The following is a 13,501-nucleotide window of genomic DNA, read 5'->3' as shown; positions in this document are numbered from 1 at the left end:
AGCTCTTCTTGCAGTCTGTAGTTGATTGCGATGATGGTAAGATCCTCTTGTTTGTTTCGGCACAACACATAAAAGTGCTGTCGAAATCTGAAATTTGGATTATGGACGGCTCCACAACACTTTTCTCAAATTTTCACGATACATGGAAGTGTAGGTGAAGAAAATCATAAACGCTTTGTTCCTTTGGTTTATATGTTGCTACCGAAGAAGAATGAGAGAACCTACGAATCAGCTTTCAGTGCGCTGGAAGAAATTGCGGAGAAATACCAATGCGAACTTGAGCCGGAGCATATTCTATTGGATTTCGAAATAGCAGAAATAAATGCTGTTAAAAGATTTTTCCCTGGAACCAATCTCCACGGTTGCTTTTTTCACCTAAACCAAAGTTTCTTCAGAAAACTAACACACCTTAAGCTGAAGTCGATTTATTCCAAAGATTTCACTATCCAACTTGCGTATAAGAAAGTTGTTGCTTTGGCATTCTTGCCGAGACAAGAGATTCCAAATGCATTTCAAGAATTGCAAAAAACGATCCCAGAGCCTCTCTGTAATTTTTTAAACTATGTGAGTGAGTTTTACGTTAATGGTCTTGGCGACCAAAAGCAAAAAAAAACAACAGTCGAGGTCCTCTAGTTCCGCCTATGGTCAGTTTATGGAAGAATGACGCAAAATATTCCACGGACCTCCAACCACATTGAAGGATGGCATAACAAATGGGGTCCGCTGCTAGAACAGGGTAATCCTCCCTTCTACAGTGTTGTAAAGCAATTCCAGCTAGAAGAACGAATAGCTAGCACTGATATTTTACGATCGCTTCAGTCCCAGCCGATAGCAAAGCAGCATAAAAAAAACATTGAGAAAAACATAAAGTTTGAAGGGCTCGTTACGTGTATGACGTAACGTAACGTAAGCCAGGTGAGTGGTTGAGCTTTTTGACGGGGATCGCGCTTGTGTTAATTAGTTCCTAAGCTTCCTTCCTTAGACTTATGTTGTAATGATTCTTTTAAATATGATAATATATACTATAAAAATATCAAACAGATTTTTTTTCATTTCAAGGGCTCTCGGGCGTTTGGCTCATTCGGGCGTTTGGCCCATTCGGGCGAATGACCTATTCGGGCGAATGGCATTCGGGCGTTTGGCTCTTTCGGGCGTTTAGCATTCGGGCTAATGGGTTTCGGGCGAATGGTTTTCGGGTGATTGGTATAGAACCGGATGGACATAGTCGGTGACGGGCAAGCTGTGGAACCACCAACGCTGGACGAGGTAAAGAACGAAATAATTAATATTGAGCGTCTTAGGGGAAAATGTTACAAGGTTAAAAAATTTCAAACTTCCCTTTACTTCCACTATAATCGCTAATGTATCATCAGATACGTATTTCGTTTTCTACTTGAAAACTTCTTCAGTGTTTTGTTATCAACTGAAGAAAAACATGATAGGGCATGATATTTTATAAACTCCAGATTTTCCCAAGGCGTCCACGGGGTCTTTTGTGGTTCCAAGTAATGTTTTAAGTTGGTTGTTCCTGCTGCTGAAAACTAGTTCGATACCAATTTTTTTAAGTTTAGAGCGTAATGGTCTGGTTAAGTTATGATCAAAATTTACGGATACGCGTCGCAATTCATTTGTTATTGGTGATAATGTGGTTAATGATTGTCTGTACAAAGTTTTTCTATGTTTGTCAATGATGGTCTGAATAGTTCTACTTGAGTATCCGTTTAGTCTAGCTGTATCAAAAATGTAATTTAATTCCTTTTGTTTCCCTGTGGCGCTAAGTGGAAAAGTCTCGAGTCTATGTATCATATGTTGGAATGCGGCTGCTTTGTGTTGGTGTGAATGGTTTGAAGTGTTGGGTATAACTCTTTGTGTATGTGTAGGTTTTCTGTAGATTTCTTAAATTACTACCCACAAGACGACGACAAACCGATCCAAGCGACATGCCCTAATTGTACCCACATAAGTCATACCTTTTGTAGCTGTACTCCATATTTAAAGTTAGAAGTCAATGTTTTTCTTCAGTCGATAACCAAACACTGAAGAAGTTTTCGAGTAGAAAACGAAATACGTATCTGATGATACATTAGTGATTATAGTGGAAGTAAATGGAAGTTTGATTTTTTTTTAACCTTGATGTAAAGAACGATCTAAACGAGCTGAAAAACAGTAAAGCTGCTGGGAAGGACGAGATCCCGGTCGAGTTTCTCAAACACGGAAGTGAGCAGCTGCATCAATCAATCCACCACATTATCCAGGAAACATGGGAGGATGAAGAATTGCCTGCCGGCTGTTTTCATGGCCTCATATGCCCAATCTATAAGAAAGGGCACAGAATAGAGTGCGCCAATTACAGAGCGATCACTTTTCTGAACTCGGCGTACAAAATCCTGTCGCATATCCTGTTTAACAGACTGAGAGCACTTGAGGAGTTCTTCGTCGGCGAATATCAGTCAGGTTTTCGTGAGGGCCGGTCAACGACGGATTAGATGTTTAGGCTGCAGATTATCCTTGACAAATTCCGGGATAACAACTTGCAGACTCTGTTAATCAATTTCAAAGGAGCGTACGATTCAGTTAGCTGTGGCAGATAATGTCCGAACATGGTTTTCCGGCGAAACTGATTAGACTGATACGTGCAACGCTGGATGGCTCGAAATCAAGTATTCGGATTGCAGACGAAGTGTCAACCTCGTTTGCGACCCTAGACGGATTGAAGCAGGGTGATGCACTTTCCAATTTCTTGACCAACATTGCACTCGAAGGCGATATTATTAGATCTGGCTTGCAGAGGAACGGCACTATCATCACACGGTCGCATATGCTCCTGGGCTTTGCGGATGACATCGACCTTATTGGAATCGATCGCAGAGCAGTAGTGGAGGCTTTTGTCTCATTGAAGAGGGAGACGGCGAGGATAGGCTTAACCGTCAACTCTACAAAGTACATGGTTGCTGGTAGAGGTAGAGGAAGACCTAATGGTGTTGGTGCTGGGGTAGTGCTTGATGGGGATGTGTTTGAAGTTGTTGGAGAATTTGTTTATCATGGAACGCTTGTGACATGTAACAATGACGTTTCCCGTGAAGTAAAAAGACGTATTGCTGCTGCGAATAAGGCCTTTTACGGATTACGTCACCAGATTAGGTCCCGCAGCATGCAGACGGAAACGAAATTTGCTCTATACAAAACTCTGATTCTACCAGTGGCCCTTTATGGACATGAAGCATGGACGTTAAAAGAGGCCGACCGGAGAGCTTTCGGGTTTTTCGAGTGAAAAGTGCTGCGTACAATACTCGGAGGAAACTAGAAAATGATGTGTTGCGCAGACGCATGAATCATGAGCTGTATCAAGTATACAAAGAAGAAAATATTATGAATCGTATAAAAAACGGCAGACTTCAATGGGCTGGTCACTTAGTGAGAATGTAGGAAGAGAGAATAGCGAAAACAATATACAACAGAGAACCAGATAGGGGCCGGCGACTTCGTTGGAGGCCACGAACACGCTGGCTGCATACTGTGGAATCGGACCTGGGGACCCTGAACGTTCGGGGAAACAGTAGGAACATCGTCAAAGATCGACGATTATGGAGCTCTACAATACGCTGTAGTCAACCAGGTAGGTAGGTAGTTGTCGCCGTCGTGGCGATGAAATCGCTTTAGTCTGGGAAAGCCTTTAGTCATAAGTATCAATTTACGACAAGAGCTGTGCGCCCCCGCCGACAATTTTTGCTTCGGCGTGCCGCTGTTCAAAATCGGTGAAGCCACTGAGTTATAATTACACGCCGGTTCAATTTTTCAAAGAATATGTTTCCAAAGAAATTCCAAAGAGTTTCCTGAGGAAAATTCAATGAGTTATCTGAGGAAAATCCAAAGAATTTTCTTAGATATTTTCCGAGGAAATCCTGAAGAGTTTCTCAACGAATTCCAGAAGAATGTATCGAGAGATTTTGGAAGCATTTCTTAAGACATTTCTTAGGACAACCCCGAAGAGTTTCCCGGGGAAAGTCAAATGAATTCCCCAAGAATATTTTGAAGAATTTTCCGAAGAAATTCCAAAGAGTTTACTGAAAAAAAATCGGATAATTTTTTATTTAGTGAGAGTTCCGATTCCGTTTTGTGGGAATTTAAAAGGAAAAGTATCGGTATGTATGCATGTTGTCTAACCAGAACGTATAACTTATAACGTTTTCACTGAGACGTGGCTCAACGATCAAATTTTTTCACCTCACCTGTTTGGGAAACTGTTTACGGAAATGACCGGAACAGCGTAAAGGCTAGTACCCTGCTGAAAAGTACTTTGTAAATAGATAGAATACGGAATGAAATGATTCCGTTACTGAAATTCCGTGAGCATTACGGAGCTGACAAGTAGAGAAAACGATAATAACGCCTGCTGGGTTTCATTATTCCGTACAGAAAAGTGACATTTCTCCCATACTGAATCAGCTGTCAAATTAACTTTGGTAGTTTGATCAAATTTTCCGTAAGCCCATTTCGTATCAGCAGCATACTAGCGTAGTAGCCTTAAAATAGTTTTTAACAGACCTGTAGTAGTGGGGGGTCGCGATTAGTCGACGACTAACAAGCTGTTCCGAGATAAATTTCTTGTTCAAGACACTACATTTTTACAAAACTACTTTTCTAGTTATTTCCCTTGAAGGGAAGAAAAGAAACGAAGCTTAGAATATGGTGTCTCCACCCTCGTGCACTTGGACGAGTGCTCAGTCTACTATTAACGCCTTAAATTAGTCAAATTGTACTCAATTTGATACTGCGTCCGCCCTCGTTGCCTTGGACGAGTGCTCAATCTACTACATGGAATGTAAAACAACAGCATTGCCAATAACAATAGCATTGCCCTCTCTTGTAAATATTGGGACAAACTCAACTCTCAACAAGAGTTTGTCCCAAACTGTAACAGAATAAGACAATGATCACCTGCCGCGCATTGAAAGAAATAGATGGTTTTCGATGATGTTTTTGGCTAAATAAGTATCAGTTATCAATGTTCAGACATGAACATAATCATTTGTTGAAATGATTTTAACTCCTTGATCTACTATGAACGCCTCAGTTTAGTCAAATTGTTCTCAATTTGATACTGCGTCCGCCCTCGTGGACTCGGACGAGTGCTCAATCTGCTATGAACGCCTCAGATTAGCCATATTTTATTTATTTTGATACTCATAGATCCAGGCGAGCGTTCAACCAATTTCTCACACCTCAGATCAACATAGACACTGTGAAGGTAGTATCGAATATTCTGTTTTAAAACCCTGCATAACCCAAACAAATTTGTTTTTGGGGTCTTGAGTTGACTCGTAAATCTCAAGGCGTGATCGCTATTTCTTTTGACGTCATATGCTGCGCCGATCCTTTGACGGTTGCTTGCAACCTGGAACAGCTCTGGGTAAGACAGACTCTGTCGAATTGTCTAGTCAGTATAGGAGTAATATTCGTTCCACTACAACTTAAGGCGGATCTAGGTAGCGTGAACGATCACGTTGAATCCATAAAGAACGTTTATGAAAATCTTCATGCTAATAATCATACGATGTGATTACAATCAATCTAGTTTAGTCTTTACTTTGACAGAAGAGGATGTACCTGTCGTTGATTGTGTGCAGTCGCATATCTCTCAAGCTTATTACATTGCCAATAGAAACAATTGTCTACTGGATCTTGTGTTAGTAAATGACACCACTCTCAAAGGGTACTCAATACAAGAGGCAGCTGAAGCTATGTCTACCTTAGATTCTGATCAGAAGCCCAAGTCCTGGTGCTAGGTGGAACGCTAAACAGACCTGACACGACGGCCCTCCAACGAGACAGGAGGTTTGCGCAGGTCTAATAAGCCGCCTTCAAAAACAACCATTACGAACGACATAGAAGATAATACGACTTGATAGAATCGGCAACGACCTAGACGACGAATAAAGGATTACGATTGGAAGCTTGGAACATGGAATTGCAAGTCGCTAGGCTTCGCAGGTTGCGACAGGATAATCTACGAATTACATCCCCGCACCTTTGACGTTGCAGCGCTGTAGGAAATCTGCTGAACAGGACTGTACGCAATGGAAGCGTTCAGTCTGTTTGTTGAAAGTCAATAAGTAACGTGTACTCAATGGGCGGAGCTAAAAGTTGCGCAAACTGACAGCCGTCGCCAAAGAAAATAGAATATAAGATTGCTTCACATTCATGTTTTTTGATTCAGTTTGAAATAAACAGTGACCGAAGACAGAACAAAGGCGTTTCTCTCTTTCACTCTGTTCATCGAGTAAGCAGCGCGTGTGAGTGCATTCTTCTTCTCGTTCGTCTCGAACGTTCGGCCCGAGCGGTGTGTCGGTGGTGCCCGTGTGGGGTGGAGCAAGGCAGTCAGAGCGACGTGAGCATCGACAGAGTCTGGCTGCATTCGAATTTTCCTCCGTTATAACCATCACAACATCAAACCCTCGTACATGTTCCAACTTGTTCAAAGCTTGACCAGTTTGGTTAAGCTAGAGTTAATTGAATAATTTTCTTCATTTCCTTGGATCATGCGAGGTGGTTTGTGTTGGTAGCGTGTGTTCGGCAGATTGCCGTGGTCCTTCATCTGTGGTGGTGCATCGAAAGAAACTCGTCGCTGGTACCAGGAATCCTGCGCTGGTGGCTGCAGTGTCAGTTGCCGTTCCGTGCGTTAGTGGCTGTAATGAGCACGGCCGTCGAGTGTAGTCATCGTGTCCGCTGGTGGCTGTAAAGTGTACAGTACCGGCAATTCCATCATCCTACCATCCTGGCATTGACTGTGGTGCTCATGGTCAACAGCGACTCGATCACGGGGTAAGTCTGCGGCTTGAAGGGTAAGTGCAACGAATTGCCTTGTGATTAAGTGAATACTCAACAAGGACAGAAAGTGCGGAAAAGCGATTATCGAGCGGCTACCAAAGCTGTGGCATCACCAACGATCTGGGAACCGGCTTCATAGTTTTCGGGAAGATGCGCCAACGCGTGCTTGGGTGGCAGCCAATCAACGCAAGGATGTGCAAGCTGAGAATAAAAGTCCGTTTCTTCAACTATAGCATCATCAACGTGCACTGCCCACACGAAGGGAGACCCGACGACAAGAAAGAAGCGTTATATGCACAGCAGGAGCAGATATACGATGGATGCCCACTGCGGGACGTCATCGTCATCGCGACATGAACGCTCAGATAGGAAGGAAGGACCGGATAGTCTGCACACCGTATCGAATGATATCGGTCAACGACGCTTGAACTTTGCAGCCTTCCGCGAAATGGTAGTCCGAAGCACCTTTTTTCCCCGCAAAAATATCCACAAGGCCACATGGAGATCACTCAACCAAGAAACGGAAAAACAAATCGAGCACGTTCTAATCGACAGTAAATTCTTTTCCGACATCACGAACGTACGCACTTACCGCAGTGCGAATACTGAATCCGACCACTACCTCGATGCAGTATGCCGACGCTCAAAACTCTCGACGGTGTACAACACGCGTCGAAGTCGTTCGTCGGGGCTTAACGTTGTGCGGTTACAAGACGATAGACTAGCCCAAGACTACGCGCAGCAGCTGGAAGTGGCACTCCCAACGGAAGAGCAGCTAGGCGCAGCGTCTCTTGAATACGGCTGGAGAGATATTTGATCCGCCATTGGAAGCACCAAAACCGCTGCACTAGGCACGGATCTCCCAGTTAAAAAAATACTGGTATGACGGTGAATGTTAGTGGAAGAGAAGAATGCAGCATGAACGAGATTGCTGTACGAACGAGAGCAGGTACGATACAAGAGTGCGGAACAGACAAAACTCGGTTTTTTCGGAGGAATAAGTACCAGCAGGAAGATCGAATCCATGAAGAGACGGAACAACTGTACCGCGCTAATAACGCACGAAAGTTCTATGAGAAGATTAATCGTTCACGTAAGAGCCATGTGCAATAGTTTTTGAAAGGAAAGTGTTGCGTACCATCTATGGTGGAGTGCAGATGGCGGACGGTACGTGGAGGAGGTGAATGAACCACGAGTTGCATCAGCTGTTGGGAGAACCATCCATCGTTCACACCGCGAAAATCGGAAGACTGTGGTGGGCCGGGCACGTAGCCAGAATGTCGGACAGTAATCCGGTGAAAATGGTTCTCGACAATGATCCGACGGGAAAAGGAGGCGAGGTGCACAGCGGGCAAGGTGGATCGATCAGGTGGAGGACGATTTGCGGACCCTCCGCAGACTGCGTGGTTGGCGAAGTGCAGCCATGGACCGAGCTGAATGGAGAAGACTTTTATGTGCAGCACAGGCCACTCCGGCCTTAGTCTGATAATAAAATAAAATAAAAATCGTCAGGAAGGACATCTCAACTGATTTTTATTTAAATAGAAGATTATAATAAACACATCATTTCCATTTTTAATTTAATTTTGTGATATTGCACTTTATACATTGTATAAAAGAAAGTGCAACCCAGAACTGCTGACGGTTTTAAATTAAATTGGTTCTAGAATTTTTGAGAACAGTTGCACGGGATAGTTCTCGTACGCTATCCCGTGCAATGTATTTCAAATATCCTTCGGCTTCTTTTTCCTCATACTAACTTTATTCGCCAATAACAGTGACGAATCTCACCTTAATTCAATTTTCTTATTGTCTAACCTAATCCTATAAGTGGATAACGAAGATTTTATTAAAATATAAAATGAATATGACTAAGATAATGTCTGATTTCATCAAAAACCTATCACTACACTTTATTTTATTCGAGTTTCTTCTGGGACACGCTTACGATACATCTACCACAGATCAAATACGTTCCAATTAAAGTTTGTTCTAGCAGCATATGCATATCTCCTAGTAGTGTTAATTTTGATATTTCCTAATCTGGCCTCCTAGGTGGGAGCTGTGTATGAGAAGCGCGTGAACAAACTGGGAACAAAACAAGAAAATCGATTCCGTTACGCCATTTCCTTGAGAATCTTTGCCGAGGTTGGCCTCAGATTCTGCATGTACAAGGGCAAATTTGTATCTGTAGGATTATCGCAGCGTCCACTTTAATCCGAGGCGAAATTATACACACATATAGGTACGTTGGGCGAGGTGTACATGTGACGGGCCACAAAAGGGTAAAAAGATGAGAATAAAAATAACGCATAAATAGTAGAGTGGTCCAAAAAATAAAGCAGAATGGTGGAATTGTCGTGGCAACGAATCACCGACAACTCAATTACAATGCATCAGGTTTTGCAAAGTAAAGCTGAGCATCACGATTTTTCCCATTCTGGGCATTTTTTTTGGCACACCCCAACCAAAATAGACACACGTGTGCGTCACACTCGTTTTGGCGAAAATAAATGAAAAAGTGCACACATAAATAACCGAGGACACCTACAGTGGGAAGCCTCCGAGGGCTCTTGATGGGGTACTCACCTAAATTTATTAGTTGCTTGTTCGCCTAATTCATAAAACTTAATTTCTTCGCTAAATACATCTAAAGGTACGTTGACTGGTCTCCGTAACCGACCGCCTTGTAGTTATCCATGAGTAGCACGGTTGCGTTGTTCGTCCGGGGCAAGCATCCACAGCGATGGGTTTGATTCGGGTACACGCAGTGCGCAATTCCATAGTTTTGTTTGATTTTTCCATTCGCCAGTGCGAAAGTTCGGGCAGCAATTCCATTTGATATCGGAGTATTGTTGGTTGTAGTTTTTTGAAAGAAGAAGAAGTTCAAAGGGACGGCAACGGATTGCCAAACAGAAGAAGTAGTAGAAGGGGGAGGTAGTCGGAAGTGAAGTATAAGAAGTAGAATAAGCAAGACGGAAGTGATGGAAGCACAACAAGCATTGAAGGTTGATAGTGCAGGGGGTGCGGGGGGAATTATAGTAATAATAAGAAACGGAAGTAATGCAAAGAAGGACACGCGACGGATGGGCGTCGTGGCGAGTCGTGCAAGAGCAAGCAGTGAGAGACAGATGAGAGAAATGATGGAGATTTTTTTGTCATTTTAATACACAGTTTTTTTTTTTCATTTTCGTTGACAAGGAACAGAAGGACGCAAGCCGAAACGGAAAATCAAACCAAAGTACAGAACGTGGCGGTGGTGATCGATTTTTGTTGGTTGGTTGTTTGTTTGGCAATAAATGGTGGTTGGTGGTGGTTGGTTGATGGCATACCGGAGAAACAGAACCGAAAAATAAAGAGAGAAAAGAAAAGGGAAAAGATGAAATTCAAACAAATCCATTAATTCGCTGAAGGGGAAATTGAATTGATATATACTACCGCTTTGATAATAATACAAAATGGCATCAAAGCTCGGTCGATTCCGGTCAAAAAAATATTCATTCCGCAGCGGATCGAAGTACCTTAACCTTCGATCCGGATCGCCTAGCAGAGTATCGGGGAATTGGTTTAACGTTCGTAACTGCGTCTCGAACCTTAAACCGCTGACCTGTGGAGTAGAAGAGAAGATGGGCAAACAAACAAACCATTATTGACTGCTAATTACTTATTCACGCGAAAGGGGATGCTGATTCGAAATCATGAGCACACAAAGGAGAAAGTTCTGTTGATTGAGCTATTGAATATGTTCAAAGGAATGAACCTGTGTCATTGGTTAATCCATTTTTCTTTTATCTTTTCCATCGAGTTTGAACTACTTTTCTGGCATTGACGCAAAAGGGACACTTGCTGTGAAATTTAAAATGTCCTTGGGGTAATACAGAGATCGAATATTTGCGATTATTGAGTTTCAGTTATATGACAACAATATCAAGATAATTTAAAGGAGTAACTTCATACGGTCACATTACACAAAGAAAATTCAAAATAAATTCAGGCATAGTATGAAGTTTGAATGTCAAGTACCAAGCGTCTCCATTATATGAAATATGTGAAACATAAGAGGCCCCACACACGCTCCGACATGTTGTATATGACCAAGTTTTCATTATGTTTTTTACGCGGTTGGAATTCATTAATTTCTCGGTTAACCCGTAATTTCACATCTTTTTAAATACCATCTTTTTCTTTGATTTTTTATGATTTTTTTTCGTAGTGTTAACTCATTGCTGAAGGTCTTAAACGAGTAAAACCAAACCGTGTAAAAAAACCTGGGTGTAGTAATATTTTTCATTTGCTTCAAGTTGTAGGTTCTCCAGCTCAATTACTCACATCCTACTCAAAATCCCCTTCATTTTCAATAACATCTTCTATTTTAGTTTCTGTTTATTTCTGTGGCTTTCTGATACCTCAGGAAGAAAAAAAATTGATCTGAAGTAAGTTTATCAAAACAGGTGCACGTAATGGTTATTTGATCACATGGAATAACTCAATGTCCGGACCCGAGGGACAGCTGCCGTTTTCAGAAATTGATTTTGCACCACAGATACATTATATACTTAACAAATCATGATCGCTATTTCAGATATGACAAATATTGACCATTTTGACATAATCCGAATGCATTCGATTGATTTTAATATTTTAGATTCAAACCTTCTAAAATAAGGCGAAACATGAACATTTTTGTCGAATTTCAAATTTTGTACAAAGTTTGCAACATGAGGATATTCTATACAAATAAAGGACTTTTCAATAGCTTTCTTTTGTACTACATAGGACGATGGAGGGATCTATGCAAGTTTTGTTTTTAGAAGTGTCCGGTATTAGGGGGTGTCCGGCGCTGGAGAATCTCCTCCTATACCCATTTAATAAACGTGATAATTTTTTTCTAAATGTTTTGCGTCAAATTTAGAAAATATTTAGCTTCTATTTTGGGTTAAAAAATTGCTTTGCATAAACTGACCATCTTTAGGGTGCCTTTTATGAAAAATCACCTAGTAAAAACCCAGATTATTCCACCTGCGATGGTGATGCCTTTCTCGTGCGTTATAAAATGAAAAAAGAAAAACACATTGGATAGGTTAAAATAGCTCTTTAGGGATATAGATTTCATTATTTCCATCATTTCTTATTTATTATCATTCATTTCAATGCATTACAGTAACTACCGAAATTTTGTTTTTTCCTTTTTTATATTTTTCTTCCAAGGGGGACCCTTGGCTAAAAACAATATTTTGTTTATAGGGTCTAACTAGACCACAATCTACGTCGAATGCAACTTGTTCCTAATAATCCTAAGTACAAAAAGTTTGTCTCACATTTTTTGTATACATACACACACACATACAGACATCACCTCAATTCGTCGAGCTGAGTCTATCGATATATAACACTATGGGTCTCCGAGCCTTCTATAAAAAGTTCGGGTTTGGAGCGGTCCTATAGCCTTTCCGTATACTTAGTATACGAGAAAGGCAGAAACGTAGAGCTATTAGATCAGTCAAATTTTCATTGGGAGTGTGTAGGAATGTTTGTCTTGTCGTCTAGAAGTGGTTGCAAATATGTTGTGACGGTTAGAAAACCTCGAAAAAGTGCAAAGCTTTATCTTGGTAAAACAATAATAAATTGTTGTAAATTTCAAATGCCTGTAATTCTTCTTCGGTTACAATATTGTAAGTTTCAACACCACATTTTAACATGTTTGGTAAATAAGTATAATGATCATATGCAATGGATTAATTTAGGATATTGATGAGAAATTTTAAGAAACTACCTGAAACTGTGTTATGCAAACACCCAAAAACCGTGTGACGGAAAAAAAAACTTTAACATGACTATTCCATAAAATCGTCAAAACTCGACACTGTAGAGCCAGCCTAGAACTTGATAGCTCTGTGATAGCGTTATAGTCGCACGTACGACTAATTTAAATGCTTACGGTTACCTGGAAACAAACTATACGTAGGCAAAACTTGTAGAAAAATTGAAAAAAGTTCGAATTATTAAAAAAACAACTTTGCTTATAATTTCTGGAACAATTTATAGTAAGCTTAGGGTTCTTGTTTTACATATGTTACGTCCGCTATTTTTTTTTTAATTTTTGGCGCTTAGTTTGTGATAATAGTTTTAATTAAATCCATTTAAATAATTATCCAAATTTTATATGCGTGGTTTTTATGTGTGATTTGAATGATTTGTAAGGGTTTGTCGAGTCAAGAATGAGACACTAAAGACGACTTTACAGTTGAAGTCGAAAAACGTTTCTGTAGAAATTACAACGTTATGGGAATGAAAGGAATGGGACCATCGCGTCATATGACAGGTGAAATTATATTTGATTTTTTTAATTTTCAACGCGCCATCTTTTGGATTCTACGTTATGATGTACCCTCTCATACGTGCTCAACAAGCACTCCGAATGTTTGCAGGAGTGGTCAATGATGACCCTTCCCCCTTTACAGACTAATTACAAGTTTATCCGTGAGACCCCATGAAAAAAGCTGTCGTCTGATACGAATTATGGAATATCCTTTGCAACTAGATAGTCTATTTCCTGACATTTGTTTCTTGTAGGGGAACTGTTCCGTTTTCCACCTCACCAAACATTTATATTCATCTCATTGCGAAGTAATGAAATACAGCACTGTCGTAACCAAGCAAGTCCTCGTCCAAA

At 41.0% G+C, this 13,501-nt stretch overlaps 1 protein-coding gene across 5 annotated transcripts in view; it reads right to left on the bottom strand.

Annotated features, from left to right (window-relative positions):
* LOC134207942 (potassium voltage-gated channel protein Shaker) overlaps window positions 1-13,501 on the bottom strand; it is a 428,172-nt gene that overhangs the window by 52,159 nt on the left and 362,512 nt on the right. For 4 of the 5 annotated variants that reach the window (XM_062684025.1, XM_062684028.1, XM_062684026.1 and 1 more), the window contains 2 exons: window positions 10,264-10,435; window positions 9,418-9,514 (listed from right to left, as the gene is read on the bottom strand). In XM_062684025.1, the coding sequence (XP_062540009.1) occupies window positions 9,418-9,514; window positions 10,264-10,435 (269 nt within the window). The remainder of the gene's footprint in view (window positions 1-9,417; window positions 9,515-10,263; window positions 10,436-13,501) is intronic. The other variant, XM_062684027.1, reaches the window with a different exon arrangement.

Source organism: Armigeres subalbatus, chromosome 1 (assembly GCF_024139115.2).
Source record: "Armigeres subalbatus isolate Guangzhou_Male chromosome 1, GZ_Asu_2, whole genome shotgun sequence".
In the NCBI taxonomy this organism is placed as follows: domain Eukaryota; kingdom Metazoa; phylum Arthropoda; class Insecta; order Diptera; family Culicidae; genus Armigeres; species Armigeres subalbatus.
Note: the sequence above shows the minus strand (reverse complement) of the source record. Positions and strands in the feature narration are given on the sequence as shown.